We start from the raw sequence: 20,868 nt of genomic DNA on the forward strand, positions 1-20,868 counted from the left end.
GAATGGAAGGTGGTCTCCTTATCTTTTCAACTTTCAATGATCACACAGCGCCATTTTTAGCTTCTCACTATTTTTTTTAGTACGCCGAAACGATGTCGTTCTGCTTAAGGTTTCTTTTTCATAAACCCAGGTCCAAAAGAATAGACATCCGCAGCGCAGCAGCATGAAGGAAAGGGGATGGTTTGCAGGTTTTCCGACGATCTAAAGGGGGCAGCAAGTTGCTACTGGGCATCATTTCCGGCGAGAGGACCGCCTTTCCTTGCGCCTATGTAACTTCGCCCCTGGATAGAGGGGCTGGGTTTTCTGGGAGGGGCAGGGCCGGTCTAAAGATTTTTGAGGCTCGGGGCGACATCACAAAATGTGCCATCATTTAATATAAGAAAATTATTTGTTTTCACATGTAAGACATCGATAAAATTATACTTAGAAAAACACTTCAAACTAAATCATTTAGAAACACCGAAAAACTAATTTATTTTGTATCGTGAAAAGGAAACAAAAAAACTCTAGGTTTACAAGTAGATAGATATAAGTTTTGTTTTCCATCTGAACTTTTAAAGTGTTTTTGTATGAATCGTGAGATGTTTTTTCTTATTTACTAACCTTGTCAATATGGGACTAAAAAAATAATGATGTTTTTTAGTCTTTAATTGATATGTATAAGTAATATATGGGTACTAAATTAAACTTTTTGATGACACATCATATGATTTGCAAATTTGGTCTAAAAATTTGGTCAATGCATTATTGTTTGTTGAAGATTAGACTTGAATTGGAACAAATGTTTTAAAAATAACAACTCACATAGCTACTAGCTACTAATTAAAAATAAATTAACAACTAAACAAAAATTCGTAAAAATTGAAAAGTAAATAAGCACACATGGTGATTTGAACCCAAGACCTCCTTATTAATTTCAAACAATAAAACCATCATTTCTAGTTAAATTTCTTTGTCATTAAACAAAATTTTATAACTTTATACTCTTATGAAAACATATATAAATGTACCACCCTAATAATTTTGGTGCCCCCAATTATTTTGGGCCATGGACGGTCGCCCTGCCTGCATTGGGCCTAGGCCGGCCCTGGGGAGGGGAGGGGCTGAACCTGCGCTGGGGCTGTGTTTTCCGGCGAGTCGCCACTCCTCGCCTTCACGTGGCTTCGCCACTGGATGTGAGGATTTGAGCTGTCACTAAAAGTAGGTATGAACTTGTTATTCATGACAATCGGACTTGAGACCTGTCATTTATAAATGAAGAAAAAAAATATGATTTTCGCACGTATGTAGTTATATGCAGTGGGGGATGTACAATGGGACAAAGGTGGTCACAGGACCACCTAGGATTTGAAAAATATACATGTGAAGGTCTTTTGAGAACCCTTACAATGTTTAGTATAGATCATTTTTGTGCTCACCATCTAGACATATCTCGACATCACTCAGCAGGTTGCATCGAGAACACTCGATAACACTCCTCAAAGTGCTTCGGTATATGTTGATATCTGTTGACATGTGTGCAACATAGTTTGGTTGACGGCAACAAGCCCAACAAGTGTTCGACGAAATGTTTCAGTGAATAAACTGAAATTTTTTTATGCACTTCGCACTCTGTTTCTTTTAAAAAACTTAGATCTTTAATGCTGAGGCCCCTGATGTTCAAATCTTGGATCCGCCGATGGTTATATGTGGATGATTTATCTCCTTAACACTACGTAACCAAAAGCAAAACACAAAATGATTGATTTTGATGTTTCATATGAAGGTGCATGGCATCCACAATACCACAACACGTTGTCAAAAGCATGCATGGAATGATGAGATAATAGAGAGACTTGAGACCTGCCCCTTAAGAAACGCGCATATATATTTGACCCAAGCAAGGTCTTTGCTGTATTTCCCAAATTCCACCACCGATTCCTTTCCCTTTGGCTTTTGGTACTCAACTCGCTCACGGGCTCGCCCTCACCACCTTTGACGCCGCCGCTATTTTTTCAAACGCACACGCAGTTTTACCCTCAATAGGTGTTCCAAGCAAAGGTAGTACAAATAAATTTGATGTTTTTCTTGGCAACTCCCAAAATATATATATCCTTGGTTTCAAACCGAGAAGGTTTTATGCTCGTGTTGTCTAACATTTGTATTTATGTATTAAATAATAATATTTTTAGTACAATGATAATCTATGTTAAGGGTTGATGCTTTTAAGTTTAAGTCACATAATTGGTCATTAATAATAAAATAAAACTAATGAAAAAAACTTGAAAACTTCAAGTTTTAACGATAATGACAAAATAAAGGATAAAGTGAACAGTACTATGTTTGACTTTTTAGTGTAAAAATGTGATTTTTCGTTAAAGTGAATAGTACCGCGGACTTTTCGTTAAAACTCCCTAATAATAATTAGTTATCGAACTCGCCATCAATGTGGGTCAAATCTGAAATCTCTCACCTACAAATGGAGATAGATACTACTAGCTAAGAAAATGATAAACATACATCATTTTTCTATTCTACACACTCTTTTAATATGTTTGTTGTTTCCATTTGATTCATTCAATCTGATGATCATAAATAAAGAATAGTTTTATTTTTGAGCTATACAATGTTGATTGAATATTTTCGCCACTTTAGGACACCCTTGGGCTATACACCTTATTTTGCTTCGTCCCTAATTTTTTTAATGTGGATTGAATAAGAATCAATTACAATCAAGTGAAATAAAATTTAAAAGTTAATTTTGTTGGAATTGGGGCTAAAATGGTTATGTGAAAATCAGATCTCATACTACTATACTATAATACTAATAACATAATAATATTATTACTTAGACCAGGTTGCTTGAGGTGAGTGATTCCTATTTTCTAAAAAATAGAGACTTTGTCAGGTCCACTTGAATTTCAATGATATGAACCTTTTATTTTTAAGTCTTTCCTAAATAATCATTTTTTACGAAAAATCATCCAAGTAAAAAAACAATATCAATGTTTGGTTAAATGGTTGTCATTTTAGTGTTTCTTAGAAGCACCGTAATAATTTATTTTCTTCACTATAATTTTAAATGTCTTAATAGTTTTAAAATGATTTTTTTTCCAAATTTTGTCTATTAATTGAATAATTTATCAAAAAAAAGCCCAAAACTCATGGGTTGAATTAGACTTATTAAAATTGAAATTAAGATTGTTTTAGTAGGCATGCTAGATGACACACCCCAACCGGAGTCAAGGCATGGTGGCTGTCGCCCTGAAGGTGACGTAACCAAAGTGTGAATGATGTAAAAGTGTGAATAAATTAAAACCGAAGTTAGAACATATTTAAACTAATAAAGTGAGTGTGCAGTAGCGGGTAGAACCCATAAACTACAATTGTTCAGAGCATAGATAAAATAAGCAGTGTAGATGAAACTAAATAAGTACTTAGTACACAACCGGGAAAAGTCCCCTACATTTAAACAGGAATATGTCATAATCGCTACTGATCCTCGCACACCACAAGGGAGGTTAGCTATCTAGGACCTAGAGGGGCGAAAAACAGAAGGGTGAGTGGGCATAAAAATAAAGGTTTATAAAACATAGTTATTTTCCGAACATACTAACCCCTCGCTGTAAAACATGTATAGTTTACAGAAAATCATACTACGTATAGGTATGAAATCAAATATAAATCAACAGTAAATCAAGTAGTATGCCACACCACAATATCTCAACAGTAATATAAATAAAATCAGGTGTTCAATTGATATATACTAGCACATAAGTCATAGTCGCCTAATGTGATCTGTACGATTGGCATGCTTATCAATCTATGCTAGCACACAAGTCGGAGTCGCCTAGTGTGACTTGTATGACATGACTGGGTGTATTAATATACACTATAATGCTACGATCACATGAAGACTGGCGATAATCGCGGTCACCTACGAGTTAGAGTCGCCTAATACGACCTGTACGACATGACTAGCACCTACTTGGATCCAAGGCTAGCGTGCGGTGCAGAGGTGAACATACACGTGAAGGACTGGCCCTGGCCCGGGGTGAGCACTAACACCAGGGTGCAGCAATGATGAGTAGACTACATGAATATAAGCATGCCATAATGATGCAATAATTCTAATCAATATATGAACTTACTTGAACTTACCTGCGCATCTTGTAGGATTATTTTAGCATTTTACAACAACATTGATGAGCAGGTAAAATGTATATGAATATGCCATGACAATATATAAATCTCAACCACATAACATCATTTTAAAAATTTAATAAATCATGGCATAATATGCATAAATCAATTTAAAAGCATATATATATATATATATATTTGAAAACAAAAGGCCCATTCACTGATACGTAGATGGATCGTAGCCCCCTAGCCTCGCTTGTCCTCGTACATTCTCAAGGTAAGTCTCCCCTATATGTGAAACAACTAATAATAATTAGTTAATTAACACCTTCACTAAAAGCTAGGAAAGCTCCTCATATTTTGCTCAAATGAAAGGTTTAAATATATGAAAACACTATACTCGACGTCACGGACCCGAATATGTCAAGCACTTGCCGGCCGGTGGCCGGACGCGCCCTCACGCGCGCCCACGCACAGGCCAGGGACTGAAAGAAGTCTGACGGACAATAGGAATATTCTGTCATAATTAATTGAATATTTCATTAAATAGTAATGGCGTTACTTGACGCTGTTAGAATATTCCATCAACTTTGACGGAAATATTCCTCGTTTTCTCCGATGAGTCTCACCATTGCTAGTGCCGCCGTCTGGTTTCGTTGGAAATTGGAAGATTTTCAAACCTTCATAACTCGCTTATTTCTTAACCATTTTCAACAAAGTTTATATGGAAATAAAGATCTTGAGGAGTAGAACAAGTCTATACCTTTCAAAAGCCTAAAAATGGACCAAAATGGCCTGAAAAAGCCTGGCAAGTCTTGGCTTAAAACTCGACTCTTTGAAACCGTGCTTCTCGACGTTGTCTTCACTCCAAACTTAGCCTAGGGACTCCAGGGAGTTGTGTGGATGCTTCCACAACCTTTAAAATATTGTAACTTGGCTGGGATCATGTTGGAGCAAACTCTTCTGAGTCGGAGCTTCCGAGTTGGTGAGCCAAAACTCAACCACTTAAAGATCGATTTGTATGGTGGGGTTTGTGAGGATGGGAGGATCATTATGGTGGTATTTTTAAGTTCGATTTGTGAGTGTTTGATGAAGGTCCTTGTAGTTGCAGAGAAGAGGGAGGTACATGTGAGAGAAAGAGGAAGAAGATGAGATAGAGAATGATAGTTTCTCTGATTGGTTGAGAAGAGGTTTGAAGTGATAGTGTTTGGTTGCGTGTGGAAAATGAGGGGAGAGTTTGATTTGTGGGGAGGGATTTGAGGGCACAGGTCCAATTTAAAGAAGAAAACAGATAGGGTTTGTACAATCGTAATCAAACGAAATCTAACGTACCCTATCTGAAACAGTATTTTCCAGTACTAAATAATTAACGCACGCGTGTACAACTCTACCCATTGCTAACGTACTTTAATGTAAAGTAACTTTTTTGTTACAAATCTGATTCGAGTCTAATTTGTGTTCATGCGATCGTAACTACGAGTAAAATTTAATTACGATAGTGAGGAAAATAATTTAAAGTTGCATAATCACATCCACGTCACTTTGCCGACAAGGGCATAAATGTCAATTTACACACTTGAGGAGAAATTAAATAGAAAATTAGGGTCAGGTTGTCACACTGGAGATAAATAGGTGTGTAAAAAGCGAAATATCCAAAACACCCTTGAATTTGAGGTTTCTTAAACGGAATGAGGTGAAGTAAGACCAAGTTAGTTAAAAATGATAGTTATAACAAATAAAATAACACAAAATAAAAAAATTTAAGGATAAATTGAGACTAAATGACAGTTTCACAACCAGTCCAATTCATAAGTTAAGTTCATATAACATCATGGATTAATAATTGAACGTTGGCGTAACAATTGAAATACGGATAGGTATTTGATGATGATCGTAAAATTGTAGAGTAGTGCCAAAAGTGCAAATCATGTCTCAACTAAAAAAGAAGAAAACGAAAGCGAAAGCGAACGCGAATGCTGACGCACTGACGCGGTAGGATTCAATCCGCTCACCATAATTTCATACCAGTTTAATTATTCTTCTGTAGAAGAAGACGAGTCAATGGAAAGATGGTCAACCTCGCTTAATTTTCGGATTAGCAGTTAATTTACCGCCACCCCAAGAGAAATAGACCAACTTCTCTTCTTCTTCTTCATCTTTCCGTTGGTCCTAATTTCCTTAATTGACCAACAAATTATTCTAATTTTCACATTAATTAATTAATCATAACCCAATTACAATCGTGATGATGATGTAATAAAGCACTTATTAAACATTTTCCACTTTATTATTAATTTGCCGGCTTAACATTTTAGCCTTCATTCGTATTAAACTTCTTCTTCTTCTTCCCATCGGCTGTTGAATTGAATTCGCGCATTTGCAGGAAAAGCTCAGAGCTTTGGGGAGACTTGTGGGGTAATTTTAATTCCGTGAATTCAAGAGGAAGGTCAAATGAAAACCTCTCTCAGAAAGCTGCGAGGTTTCGCACTTCACAAGCACGATGCCAAGGACTGGGGGGATCTCCGGCCGCTGCCGCAATTGGACGAGCTCGCCCAGGCTTCCAAGGTACGCCGCCGTCCCCTCCTCGTTCCTTGCTCGGATATTACGACGACCCAAAACCAAAGCTTCTGACTTTACGACGCTCGATGCGTAAACCCCCCAAATTTCATCAAATTTGGAATTCTAGGGTTTGGAAGCAGGGCGGAGTTGGTTAGTTAGGTTTGAGAATCGGTGGTGGATCTGAGGGTTGACCTAATCTGAAAATTGGGTTTTTGATTGCAGGATATGCACGATATGAGGGACTGCTATGATAGCTTACTTTCTGCAGCTGCCGCCACAGCTAATAGCGCTTATGGTATTTCCATTTCTGTTTTTTTCTTTGGTTTGTTTTTTGTTGGTATAAAATTATCATTTTTCTTAACTTATTTGTATGACTTGTACACTTATTTGTATGACTTGTACACTTTTATAATGCTCATCGACTGTATTCTATATGAAACAACATTTATTAATTTTAGCTGATAATATTTGTTTCTGCATTCCTCTAATTGGGTTTCTAAATTTGATCATTAGAATGCTGATTTGAAGAATAGTATTCTTATACATTTCCAATTTGTTTATAGAGTTTTCGGAGTCGCTGCGAGAAATGGGTTCTTGTCTTCTTCAGAAAACTGCACTAAATGATGATGAAGAAAGTGGTAAGATCAAAAGTTCCCTATTCGGATATTTCTGAGTTATCTTCAAGTTGTAAGCAAACCGTTAGACTTTGTTTCTCCCCTCGCATCCTGGTCACCCACAATGTTTGTCTGGTCTATCAAATTTGAGAAAAAGTAACAGACCCGTTTTTTACTTGTCAATTCTCTTGCAGGTTCAGTTCTACTGAAGCTAGGGAAACTGCAATATGAACTCCATAAACTCGTTGATAGCTATGTGAGGCTTTATCGTTTCTTGTAAAAAAAGTTTATGAAACCTTTCATTGAGTTTGCTTTACTAAACTTTTTATTGTTGTGCATACTGCAGCGCTCTCATATATTCCAGACAATTGCAGTTCCATCAGAATCTCTTCTGAATGAACTTCAAACAGTTGAGGTGTGTGCTTGGAATCGATCATTTAATAAGCTCATAGGAAGTGTTGTATATGCATTTCTCATGCACAAATTCTGCACAAGTGTATCCAATCTATGATGTAATTAACAATTTTACATGGGTTATTGCTTCTGGGTGCACATATTATTTGCATAACGTTAAAGTGATGTTTGTTCTTTGATGTTGACGCAGGAGATGAAACTACAATGTGATGAAAAAAGGTATTCCAAACAATATTTGCATATCTGTTTTTAGTTGAATGTCTTCTCATATGGCTTATGATATACAGAGATGTATATGATTTTATGATAAAGAGATACAAAGAAAAAGGGAGGTCAAGAGGTGGTGGGAAAGGAGAGAGCTTTTCTATGCAGCAAATACAATTGGCTCGTGATGAATATGATGAGGAGGCAACATTATTTGTTTTCCGGTTGAAATCTCTGAAGCAAGGACAATCTCGTAGTCTTCTCACGCAGGCAGCTCGCCATCATGCTGCTCAGGTTTTTATTTTTTGTTTCCTCCCATTTTTATTGTTGTTCATCTTAGTTAAAGTGCTCTTACTCCTTTTGTTTTCCTCTTGAAACAGTTGTCCTTCTTCAAGAAAGCACTTAGGTCTGTTGAGTCAGTAGAGCCACATGTGAAATTGGTAACTGAGAAGAAGCATATTGATTACGAGTTCCATGGGCTAGATGATGAAGGGGATGGTGACAACGATGATGATGAGAGTGATGACAATGATAGCTTGGGTGTGAATGATGATGGAGAATTGAGCTTTGACTTTGAAAAACATGACCAGGATCAAGATGTTTCTACTTCAAGAAACTCAATGGAGGTATTACTCCAGTGGAATTTACTTATGCTAAGCTGCATTTGTTCCCTTGAAAGGCATTTAAAATGGAGTAAAACATAGAGCTGGTAAAACCAGTGGCACATGCATACAACTCATAAGCAAGACATGGACATATATATCTGTTGTGCAAATAATGGTGTATTATCCAGATGAATATGGAAGGAAAGAGTATAAAGAATAACCAGAGTTTGATTTTTCGTTTTGGTCTTTTGTCATGGCAAATGCTTCTATTGGTGTAAGCTAGAAAAATCTTATTCCCGAACCACTTTGGTAGTTATTGTTGTGGACGTGGTGACCTTGTTGCCATGTTTACTTTCAAGTTGCTGAAACATTTTGTCATGATTATTACGTTATTTTGACATTAAACTTATCTGTAATGCAGTTGGATCAGGCGGACATTACCTTTCCCAAAGTAGCACATGTGGAAGCTCTAAAGGTAAACATCTGCTCTGTTATCAATTCATCTGTTCTCAAATATTTCAGGTTTGTGTCATGCACTTTGTAATGCACTTAAAATGCATGGTTGGATTGGGTTGGTCCCATAAAAAATAAGACTATTATTGGAATTAATCTATCATAACCTTTTGATTGATTGCATGAAGGTAAATGCCTGTAGTGGTATCTCTGTGCGGATAACTAGTTTTAGAAGTTCATGTATTTTTATCTAATCAACAGTGTCTTGGTTATAGAGGTCGCACTTGGTGCGATGGCAAGTGTCTTCGCCCATGAGCGGTAGGTCTCGGGTTCGAGACTTGGGAGCAGCCTCTCCATAAATGGGGGTAAGGCTAGCCGACATTCACCTCTCCCAGACCCTGTGTAAAGCGGGAGCCTTGTGCACTGGGTACGACCTTTTAACAGTGTCTTGGTTATATAACTTAAGGCTATACTGTAATCCCCTACGGTTGTTGACTGGTTTGGTTCTTGCATGTTTTCAGCTCTGCCCATCACATGCTAAATGTACAACAGTCAAACTTCCATTATGCAGTTGTAGAAACTGTTAAACTTTTTACTATGCTAAATTCCGATGTGGATGACTTTTTGTTTATTTATTTGTCTTGAAAATGCTTCACATTTCTAATTTGTTGTAGCTTACATGTCTTGTATCGTTTTACCTACTTCCAGGATAGACTCCACAGGAATTCATTTTCATTTAAGCGTAGGGGAGTCAGCCAATCAGCTCCGCTCTTTGCTGAAGCTAATTTAGATCGAGCTGAAAAAATGAGACAGAGGCAGCCATCATTCTCACAGAAGTTCCACTCATATGTACTACCAACACCAATTGATAAGAGTCCAATTTCTACTGGATCAGGTATGCCAGTGCCCCACACTGTACAGACAACTTTAAGTGAGCGAACACAGAATTTGTGGCATTCATCACCCTTGAAACCAGGGAATGAAAAGATGGGAGAGAAGAAAGTTGCTGGAACCAATTTTATAAATGTGCCGTCAGTACTCAAAGAGAGCAACAATAATATTGCACCTTATCGATTACCCCCTCCTCTCCCAGGTCAGGTTCTGTATTTGGGGCAGGATCCACTGGTTGCCTCTGACTTAAAAAAAATGAAAAGGCAAGCATTCTCAGGTCCATTGACAAGTGAGCCATGGGCTTCCAAACCTACCCCCTCGGTCCAGCACCAATTGTTTTCTGGACCTATTTTGCCCAATCCAGGGTCTCAACCTCTGTCAACTTCACCTAAAGTGTCTCCAAATACTTCGCCTACTTTTATGTCCTCTCCTAAAATAAGTGAACTTCATGAGCTTCCTAGGCCACCGGTAGCCTCCAAGGCTTCAAGAAGTGTGGGTTTGGTTGGTCATTCAGCTCCCTTGGTGCCCAGACGACAAATGCAATCAGCAACAAATAAACCAGTGGTGTCACCAAAAGCAGCTCCTCTGCCAAAACCTCCTCGGGTCCTTGCTCGTAGTTACTCTATACCTACAAGGGATCGTACAGTGGGGGAGTTCCATGTAACTGAACCACAGGAAGCTTCCCCTACCCCCATTCCTGAAATGCCAGACAATTCACCTCCTTTGACTCCAATAACCTTACCTAACACAGCTAAGCCACTGTCACCCAGCTCTGAGATTGTCACGCGGGCTGTTCAATTCAGAGGTAAGTTGAACATTCTTATACCCTTTCTTTTTTATGCCGCCAAATATGAAGTTGAGGTGGTGTTCTATTAGACTAACGCTATTATGCACTTCATGAGTGAAAAGCAACTTCTGGGACTAAATATTTATCAATTTATCATGCACCTTGTTCTTCAATTACTGTTCTTGTGGCACCGAATTACTTGTTTCTAAGTCAAAACATATTCGTTGAATGCAGGCGGAGATTGATTAAATTCACCGGCGGCGACATTTGTTTCTAACTAGGCAACAAACTGTTGTGGGGAGGTTCAAAAGATTGCGGTCTCTTCCACATCTAGAGGTGCACAGATGTAAATGTATCTTTATTGATGATATTTGTTGATTTGTCAGTTTTACACAGATGTAAATATATCTGAGGAATTTTGTAATTCATCCCTAGCAATCAAGTGTTTACTCATTTTTTTATGTAATCGTAGATTGAGAATTCTTTTATATAATCGTAGGTTCAGAATGATTATGTATTTTGGCAACAATAGGGGTGATAATTTCGGACGAGACTAACACGATTAACAATAGGGGTGAGAATTCCGGACACGACTAACATGATTTAACACTCACTTTCATTTTTCGACGAGTAAAAGATACCCATCGACAAAAGTAACCAGGCTCAAATGGAGAATATCTGTGCTGAATTAGTGTGAAGACTCTTGATGTAGTAATTAAGTTGTAATCACATTGATTAGTGAAACACAAAAACCCCTTCCCATAGATTAACGGATTATCTAAATACAAGTGGAGATTCCCAATTGGTAAATGGCAACCCTTTGTTGCCTTTTGGGTAGCAGTAGTAGTGATGGTGGCACACATCATTTGCAGCTTCCTCTGGTACTATCATATCTCACAAATCCCATCAGTTCTGGCCCTTCCAATCTTGGGTTATTCTTGAAACTGCACCCAAACAAACAGTAAAGACACAAAACCCACTAAGAATCCAGCCTCCAAAGTCCAAACAAAGAAAGAAAAATAAAGGTTTTAACTTTTATTAATTATGTTTTTGTGTTAGTCACCTTTCTTCTGAGAAATTGGAGAAGGAGCCTGTGGTTGGGAAAGTACCACACAAATCGTTGTTGGATACATCACTGCACAAGTCATTTAATTTAATGTAACCCTAATGAGGTTAGAAGGAGAAGGAAAGGAGAAAGGATCCTCGCCGGATCTTCTTTGTAAGAACCCCGAAGATTTTTTAATCACATTTGTTCATCGTGCATCGTACGGTCAGTTTTCAATAGGTACTGTTTATATTCAATTTTAAATTAAAAAATTTACAATGATTTTTTACCGCACGATGTACGAAGAACGAATGTGATTTAAGGATTTCCAGATCCTCACAAAGGAAAGTAATGAAAGGGTAATGTTGGGAATATTGCATAGAGAAATGACTCACAGTATCTTGAGGCTTTGAAGTTTGGTAAGCTCTCTAGGTATGCTTCCAGTCAATCTGTTATCATTCAGTCTCCTGCATGCAAACTTACTTACATGAGCTACTAAGCAAAGGGTATCTTTTGATACAGAAAGTCGTCCATGTACGAGTGGGTAGATTCCAGCCGTTGATCAATGGCTGAAATAACCTAAACGCACACTTGAGCATGGGCGACTGACCCATTGTCTCAGATAAATTATTGCTTACAAGAATTTAAGATTGGAGAGGTTGGATAGGGAGGGTGGGATGGACCCAGAGAAGTTATTGTGGTAGAGATCCAAGCTCACAAGGCTCTTCAATCCTCCAAGTTGTTCTGGTATAGATCCCATCAAGTTGTTCATGTACAATTCCCTATAATGCATACAACAGACACACACCAACCAATACTTTCTGTCAGTCACTAAAACTAAATGCTCTCACTGATCACAAAATACAGGAAAATCTAGAAATATATCATTAAATTCCAAAATTAATGGTGCATGATGATGGTCCATAATCCGACGGTGATGGACTGTCTGGCTGGTGGGGTTGGTGACATTGATAATTTATTCGGAAACAGATCCTTTCCTGATCTCTTCTACCAATGCTCCGGATTAAGTGATTCGGATCCTTAAAATTTGATCAAATAGTTAAAATTATTATAATTTTTAAAATGATTTATGTTTTTAATCGTTAGATCAAATTTTAAAGATCTGAATTACTTGATCCGAAAATCTTGGGAAGAGATCCAGAGAGAATCTCTTAAATTCCACCTCATATCGATTGAAGTTTTTTTATTAATCAATAAAAGCTTCACCAGGTCCACATTACAGCGGCTCACTTCCAAAGAAACAAGAAAAGTAAGAAAAACGAAAGGGAGCTACTCTCGACACTTAGAAGAATGCATGGCGATTTTTTTTAGTGCTAATAACGATTTTCGAATAAAATTGTGAGACTCACAGGTACTGAAGGCGCTCGAGCCTCCCCAACTCGGGTACAAGATTGCCCGACAGGTTTGCATTTCCAAGGTCTCTGCAACACATTATTTTAAGCACTAATTACTTCATCTGTATAGTAAATACATGATTAAGCTTAAAATACTAACAAGAATTGCAACCCAAGCAAAAAATTTAAATAACCAAGAAATTAAGCTTAATAGGTTCATGCTAATTTGCGTTCAAACCAACATAATTTAAAAAAAAAAGAAAAAAAAAAGAAGATGAAAAAGCAACAACCTAGCTCATTAATGTAAAACAAGTAGAAATCTTTAGAGAATCTAACAAGCAGATACAAGAAAAGTACACAACATATCTAAGCCAAAACTATAATTACCAAAAAGTAAAAATAAAGAAAAACTTGAATCAAATTTTACAAATAATTGGAAGGAAAAAATAAGAAAGAAAGGGAGTAGATGAATTACAGTCGAGTAACCCGATTGTCGCCGTCGCAGGTGACATGAAACCAAGTGCAGGGATCAACCAAGGTCGGATCCCAGCTCTGCAGAACACTGTTCGGATCCTTCACAGCTTGTCTCAAAGCATACAAAGCATCTCCTGATCATTCCATTACAAACATTACAAGGGTTTTAACACATTAATTAATTGGAGTTAACATAATATATAGTCTAAAAACATGTGTTTAAGAAAGTGATTAACTAATAAACTTAAACATTTAAACTTGTTTTGCATGTTTACCTTCTAGGTTTGCAGTTGCGGGTGACAGTAGAACAAGGGCAGCAGCAACAAGATGAAGCAGCAAAACCCAGATCGCCATTTGCGACAGAGAAGCTTATTATTTGAGAGTTGGGGTTGAAACTTAAAAGCTGAGCTTACTGGACCTAAAAAGATTCAGAGAGAGGGTTCTGATTTATGAGAGAGTGAGTTTTTACTTCTTCCTCCAAAGCACAAAGCAAGGAATCAAAATTTGGTGGGGGAATTTATAGAGCCCATAAAAAGGAGAAAGTTTTCATTAAGAAGGTGAGATTTTTCATGTGTTTAAAATACCGGTGTTACGCTATATGTTATTATATAATTAGATTAAACACTTAAAAAAACTTTTTTTAATTGTATAATGATACGTAGTATACCATTTCATGTTTCGGCACATGTCATTGTACAATTGAAGAAAAAAATTTCAAATGTTCCTCTAATTATATAATAAAATATGATGTTTATCACCGTACTCGAGTCAGATTGAAAAATCTCTCTTTTGTGCAAGAAAATGTAATTACCAAAGCTTTAGTGGCGTGGGACTTTGTATGGTTTTCTCTTTTTTATTCTATATCCTTATGTATAAAGCCAAGGGCTTAATGAACAGTGTTTTTTTTTGGTGTCACAAGCTTCATTAAAAAGAATTGGACAAAAATGCCTCTCAAACAAAAAACTTCAAAAGCAACCCAAAATAATGCATCAAATGTGGCATGAGTATTTTCGTCATTTTAACAGTGTTTTTTTAATAACTAAATTTTTTTGTACAATTTTTTTTTAATAATTAGTATCTCACAATAGGCTAATAATAATGTGATTTAATCAGTTGTTCATTAAATATTATTTTCTCTATTTTTAAACACGTTCAAAATATCTTAAGAGGCTTGTAATGTCGGTTATAATAAAGGTATTTCGAACACGAATAATAATATAATTAAATTAGTTGTCAAATGATTTTTTTTTTTTTGAGCAAACGATATTATCTACACTAAGGGAGAGGGGGTGGGCTTAGCCTCCCAATGGGTTAGTAATAATGTGATTCAATCAGTTATTTATTAAATATTATTTTCTCTATTCTTAATATAAATTCAATAGAGATTGATTATATTATGTGGATTCAGCTGCTTTAATTGGTTTATGAGAGGTTTCTTCTAGCATGATCTAAGATTATTCATTTACTTCAAATATTTGACTTTTCTTTTGTCAATTTACCCATATAAATACATTTAAAACGTGTAAATCGTGCATAGCACGCAGTCATTCAAAAATCACGCGCGTGCATGAAGGTTAGTATTTATATTCTTGCTCGTATTGTTCATTAGATACCCCTATCTTTTTCTCAATAAGACAAATCTACCCATCTCACTTTTCCTTTTATGTTTTATTTTGGAGCTAACCTTTTGTCTCATTCCATTTGCCACAATTTGCAATCGAAATTGATCCCTAATTTCTAATTTTCTATAATCACGTGTTGTAAGTCGTATAATTTTCTAATTCAAGTGTTTCTTCGAACAAAAAAGGGATATATGTAATTTTGAAAATATTGCTTATACTATAGATGATCTAGTGGCAGTTGCTTTTAGTTACTCAAAGAAATTTTTGGGTTCTACTTATCCAGACATAAGGTATGATGAGTTTGATACGTACCTCATTTTATGGGTGACTTTATTGTGATGGCACAACAAAAAACGTATGTTAAATCTAATTTAATTTTTACAAACTATTTTTTCCTGCATGTTCTACTTATTTTTAACATTTGAATTGAATAAACCAAAGTAGTATAAAAAACACTAATAAACGAAAGTGGCATAAGAAAAGGGAGTGTCCCGAAGTGATTTTGTTCCATTCGGACCATTCCCTCCCAATGTGTTCAATTTAATTTTCTATTTTTTTTTTATGTGTGAAACCTGACGATAAAAATGGACAGGGTAGAGGTTTGCGTGCATGGCAGCTTTGAAAAGAGAGATGGGTGGGAGAATCCAGACATATCTTTGAACCTCTGTCGGAACCAAACACAAGACTTAACACTTGAGGGACGGACTCACACAACACAACTGCAGGGACGTCCCCATAAAGTTACAAAAACTGTTTACAGTAGTGCAGTGCGTAAGTATTGAAGGATGATGATGTATCATTATCATGTAAGATTACTGATGCCGCAACAGAAGGAGACTTGTTACAAACTGATACTTTGGTTTTTGTTTTATTCCCCAAGGTTAAAGCATAGATAGGGACAATTATAAAGAGCATATATATAAGCATTGGGGAATAATGCAACTTGGAAATCTGTGGTGGTCGGGAATACCTCTATACAGAGACTATATGCTTAATTTATTATTGTACACAGTAGGCATATATAGTGCAGATTTGGATGAATATCAATACATATTTTATACCCAGATTCGGCATTGAGAGGCCTGCTTTTAAAGGAACATAGTTCCATTAGCATTACCAAAGTCAACCAAATTGCACCAAGCAAAGTTCTTGACCTGGGTTCATTTTCAACTCTAGAGAAGCTGTTTCGATTCTCAAGTATGCAAAAGGTGTTAAGAATAATGTGACTGTAAACAACTTAAAGAAAGAGGTACAATGAAAACTGATTTGCAAAATTTTGATTCATTGCAATCAAGAAAGAGATACATACCATGGCAGATTTCATTCATTATCAAGGATATTTGACATTTATATATTGGAGCAAATTCCCCACTACACAATTAATCACATAATTAGAGAAGTCAACATGGCCGTTGATGCTTTTGCCCTTGACACATAACTATAGTCAGTCTTGTATTTGGTTTTTTAATTTTTCTCATATTAATAATTTTTAAGTTACTTTTTGATAAGTTTGGAAATAGAATCTGTAGAGGATCCTATGTGTAAGTTTTTTATCTTTCAAAAAACTAAGAAAACTGATTGTAAATTGTGATTCTTATATATTCTATTAACTGAAATGAAAGAAGAAAACTGCATAATGCATGTTGACAAGAGATCAGTATAATTTTTTTTTATTATTAAAAGCGATATCCTAAGCATTGATATGATCGCCACATGCAAGACATCAACATAGTGAAAATACATCATCTTGCAAAAGTCGACATAACACATAAAACATTGCTTTATACATAGACGGAAGGCCCTATAGAAACCCTAATTGGTGACCCAAACAAAATGAGAAACCCTAATTGCAACAATGGTTATACACACAGGTCGACCATAGAGAAACCCTAATTGCTAATTATTCTAACAATATTGACAATATTGATGATTGAGCTTTGAGCCAATATCCACTGTTGGAGAAAGAACCCATATATACTTACAATCCAAGTTTTCGGTTCATTTATGTGATCACAAATACACAGTCGGCAGTAATTTGTTTTGGAGTTAGTAATAATATATGGAGTATCTGGTCCACTCTGCGTCTAAGAATTATTACAAAGGTCTGGTGATTGTTGTAGGCATGCATGTGAAACTCGTCTTTTAATGGAATGGCTAGTGATAGTATTAATAGGGGTCCATCTGCCAGTTTAAATTAAGAAGTCTTATCTTAGAACTTTTTAGTATGATTTGGAGTGTAGTACATATCAAAATTCTCATAAACATTGGATTTTTTATATATATTTTTTTTATCAAAGATTCACTAATCGAAAACACCAACAGCTTAAAATTCCAGTGGATACTATACTTCGGAGCATATTATAACTTTCGGTCTTATTCTATCTTCATGATGAGTCCATGACTTTTCATTTGGTTGATCCACGACAACATGTGCATGTGTGCTTTGTAGGGTTCCATTCATTACATGCATATAGAGTAATATAGAGATGGGTGGGTGAGAGTGGGACAAGGCAAAGACCTTCTTGTATTATAGACATTAGACATGATTCATGCATGGTCACTTCCTTCTCCTTAAAAGAAGTGATTTGACCAACCCAAAAGCACTTAAATCGCAAATCTTCCCCCACTTTATTTTTTCACTTCATCATAGAATTGGAGAAAGGTGGAACAAAGTAACAAACTATAAAAAAGCCATCCACTTAATCTTCTTCAAACGGAAAAAGCTTTCTATATATATGGACAATTGAGTGTATAATCACTACCTCACGAGTTTTGAATTGTCACAAAGTTTCCCCCCATTGTCCCGGTGACCTAAAAGCGAGACTCATGAATTAAAGATAGGATTTAGTTTTACTGATCTTGCGACTCACATTTATAAATATAATTCAAATAATAAATTTAATATATGTGAAATTCACTTATTAAAAATGTCATCAGCAGTAAATAAGATTCAAATAGTAGTAGTCATTCAAATAAGTCTGTAATTTATCAACACAATTCAAAAGTGAAGAGAGAGGGGATCCTCACCGGTTTCTTTTTGTGAGGATCCCGAAGATCCTCCGCTCGCATTCGTTCATCGTACATCGTGCGGTAAGTGTTTGTTAAGTACTGTTTATATTCAATTTTAAATTAAAAAAAATTTACAATGATTTCTGACCGTATGATGTACGATGAACGGATGTGATTGGAGGATCTCAATATCCTTACAAAGAGGATCGAGGATCCTCCTGGAAGTAAAGATACGGGTTTGGCAGTAGGGATTTAATTTTTGAGATTGAGGTGGAGGGTCATGATCATGATGCATGATCCAGTTGATTAGTTAAATTGAAGAGAAGGAAGAAGAACAACAAAAAGTATCTTTATAATAGTTTTGAATGATGCCTCATATTTGACTGAGTGACATGCTAATGAAAAAGGCAAACAGTTTCCCGCTGCTTTTGACCTTCCTTACTCAAAATTTGATTTGTAGTTATGTACTTTATTTGCTTTAGATTATAATGCTTGCTTGATCATCCAAAGTCACCTTTGCTAGTTGTCAATGGGGTCTCTTTAGTTCACATTTCAGAATGAAAATAAAACAAAGCAAAACAGATTAAGGTCGATTTTTATTATTCATCAAGTTCACATCTTACGTCACATTTAGTGAAAAATGAATTTTTTTTCTTTTTATTTTTATACTAAAAGAAACTAAGAATACACCATACAACACAACCAGTCCCAACCATCACAATTATATTGATCCGCATTCACAACTCAAACTCACATAGTCAAACATGTATGTATTTTGGAGCTGCAACAGAAAAATGACCATTATATTATTGTCAATATAGTTGCTGATATGTATAATCAAGGTTACACATACAATACATATAAGATTAAAATTTTGACCTAGAAGCCGATGAAGAAGCTATGAAGCCATGATCTTCCAAAGCTGACGTTCACTCCTCTATCAGTTTTTCAATCAACTAACAATAAGTTTTAGTTCAAGAATGAGTGGGATAATAAGTAGATGCCACCTTTATATAGACAAATAATTCCTATGATTCTTCTATTAGAATCCTTGTAGGAAACCAACATTTGTCTCCTAGTTTTAATATCAATGAGTAATTTAGGATTCAATTTCAATTTTAATCGTATCTAAACTAGAACATCCAAACTTCTTCCAATATGACTTTTCTAAACTAATTTGAACTCAAACCTAGTCCAATAAGACCTTTCTAAATAACATAGGCTTAAGTTTATTGGGCTTTCGGAATCCCAAGTTTTATGTTGGTATTCTAACTCGCCATCTTCTTTTATTTCAGAGCTTCATGATATTGTATTATTCTTGTAATTGTAGTCCCTTTAATACATGCCAATAAAGAAGAAAAGAGTAAGCAGCGGATCAAACTGACTTAGCTATAGAATTTAAACTAAGATCAATAAAAAATAACTTCGTAGTAATAATATACGTAGTAATTTGTTTGATTACTTGTTACCAAAACTTCCAAGGGAGGCTTATTAGTGGAAGGAATTTGCAGCAATAGCAAGGTGTTGAGTTCAATGTCAATAAAACCACTTACACCCTTGTAACACGGTACCAGCTGCATGGATTTGGCGACGTTGGATTCCAGTCCTGGAGGACATTTTTTGGGTCGGCTAACTTCATTTTCCAGACATTAGAGCATAGCTTCCGAGTTGCAACCCACTGATGCAACAGCTACTGCAACCGCAAGTAGAAAACCAAGCCAACCTGGAAAACACATCAGTTATACAAAATGATAGAATCTAAGCGATAATCAAAGTAGAGCTTGAATTGTTCCTTTTATAGAGGAACTGGGATTTTATACATTAGATAAACCAGCATTGACATTGATAATTTGGTATATATAGATGGGGATCCCTTAAGGACACCGGTGTTGTTGGGATTATTAAATTGGCGACCACTGGAATGCATCAGGAATTAAGGTTGACGGGAGGAAAAGTCCACAGTCATCTCTCAAAAGTCTAGGGAACACGTCACACATCACTTGTCGTTATTTCTTTCAACTTTTTCAACTAGCATCGAAGATCCCTATTAATGAGTTAATGTATAATGATATATAAGACCATAAACCAGTAAAAGAATCAGAGAAACTGTGACTAAAATGCATAGATATATTATTTATGCATTCTGTATTCTTTTCTCTTTTCCTTTTTTTCTTTTTTCTTTTTCATTTTGTGGTAACTGCAAATCGTATATAGCAAACACCGAAAAAAAATAGAAAAAAAGAAAAGAAAAGAGAGCAGCCGATTACTGATGGAAAATGCTCATTTGCATAGAAAACGAGGATAGAGACGTTACAGATGTACATGAAACGAGACTGCGAGGTGACGATGTCCTTTACTCACATTATGTTTTGGACACCACAACCTCAGGTCCCCGTTTCATTTAAGTCTTAGAAAACGAAGAAATATCAAATAATACTGAAATAATACATTGTGAGTTTTCGACTTGTGAGTCGAAGCCGGCACCCCGTAGATATAAACTGTAAACCAATAAAAGAAAATAGAGAAATTGTGACCAAAATCTGTAAGATATGGTAAAGATTCCGAGGGTGTTTACTAGTTCAATGGAAGTTTCTTTGTCTTTAGAATGACAACTTGGATTGTCTTCTCTTTCGATTCCTTGGCAAGAATCAAAGTGTTGATTTTGTAGAAAGTATTGTTTTATTGGATAGCTTTGATTCTTTTCCACCTATTGT

The 20,868-nt window shown here is 36.0% G+C and overlaps 2 protein-coding genes and 1 long non-coding RNA gene across 4 annotated transcripts; 1 reads left to right on the top strand and 2 right to left on the bottom strand.

Moving 5' to 3' along the window:
* Positions 1-886: 886 nt before the first annotated feature.
* Positions 887-5,366, bottom strand: LOC126607064 (uncharacterized). The gene is made up of 2 exons (XR_007617483.1): positions 1,419-5,366; positions 887-1,241 (listed from the first exon to the last, which is right to left on the bottom strand). It is a non-coding gene; the product is annotated as an uncharacterized LOC126607064 (long non-coding RNA).
* Positions 5,367-6,240: 874 nt separating this feature from the next.
* On the top strand, positions 6,241-11,115 carry LOC126607060 (uncharacterized protein At2g33490-like). Of its 2 annotated transcripts, XM_050274491.1 has the most exons (11): positions 6,244-6,687; positions 6,904-6,976; positions 7,245-7,319; positions 7,490-7,551; positions 7,642-7,710; positions 7,900-7,928; positions 7,997-8,207; positions 8,294-8,539; positions 8,940-8,993; positions 9,680-10,667; positions 10,884-11,115. In XM_050274491.1, the coding sequence occupies exons 1-11, from the start codon at positions 6,574-6,576 to the stop codon at positions 10,892-10,894; spliced, it is 1,932 nt and encodes a 643-aa protein (XP_050130448.1). In that variant the 5' UTR covers positions 6,244-6,573; the 3' UTR covers positions 10,895-11,115. The 2 variants fall into 2 exon arrangements, with proteins under 2 accessions (XP_050130447.1, XP_050130448.1); XM_050274490.1 differs by lacking the exon at positions 10,884-11,115 and having other exon boundaries at positions 6,241-6,687; positions 9,680-10,846.
* A 243-nt stretch (positions 11,116-11,358) lies between these two features.
* Positions 11,359-14,050, bottom strand: LOC126607062 (leucine-rich repeat protein 1-like). The gene is made up of 7 exons (XM_050274493.1): positions 13,799-14,050; positions 13,525-13,657; positions 13,065-13,136; positions 12,333-12,476; positions 12,090-12,161; positions 11,713-11,784; positions 11,359-11,593 (listed from the first exon to the last, which is right to left on the bottom strand). Exons 1-7 carry the CDS (start codon positions 13,875-13,877, stop codon positions 11,512-11,514), a joined length of 654 nt encoding a protein of 217 aa, XP_050130450.1. The 5' UTR covers positions 13,878-14,050; the 3' UTR covers positions 11,359-11,511.
* Between the last annotated feature and the right edge of the window lie 6,818 nt (positions 14,051-20,868).

This window comes from Malus sylvestris, chromosome 16 (genome assembly GCF_916048215.2).
Source record: "Malus sylvestris chromosome 16, drMalSylv7.2, whole genome shotgun sequence".
NCBI classification, from domain to species: domain Eukaryota; kingdom Viridiplantae; phylum Streptophyta; class Magnoliopsida; order Rosales; family Rosaceae; genus Malus; species Malus sylvestris.

Excerpts from the sequence above, each read along its gene's own strand:
- LOC126607060 (XM_050274490.1), top strand. The coding sequence starts at position 6,574 with ATGAAAACCTCTCTCAGAAAGCTGCGAGGTTTCGCACTTCACAAGCAC. Across the intron at positions 8,540-8,939 it reads CTTCAAGAAACTCAATGGAG|TTGGATCAGGCGGACATTAC; the intron begins GTATTACTCCAG and ends TCTGTAATGCAG. Across the intron at positions 8,994-9,679 it reads CACATGTGGAAGCTCTAAAG|GATAGACTCCACAGGAATTC; the intron begins GTAAACATCTGC and ends ACCTACTTCCAG.
- LOC126607062 (XM_050274493.1), bottom strand. The coding sequence starts at position 13,877 with ATGGCGATCTGGGTTTTGCTGCTTCATCTTGTTGCTGCTGCCCTTGTT. Across the intron at positions 12,477-13,064 it reads CTCGAGCGCCTTCAGTACCT|GGAATTGTACATGAACAACT; the intron begins GTGAGTCTCACA and ends TATGCATTATAG. Across the intron at positions 11,594-11,712 it reads TCCAATTTCTCAGAAGAAAG|TTTCAAGAATAACCCAAGAT; the intron begins GTGACTAACACA and ends GTTTGGGTGCAG.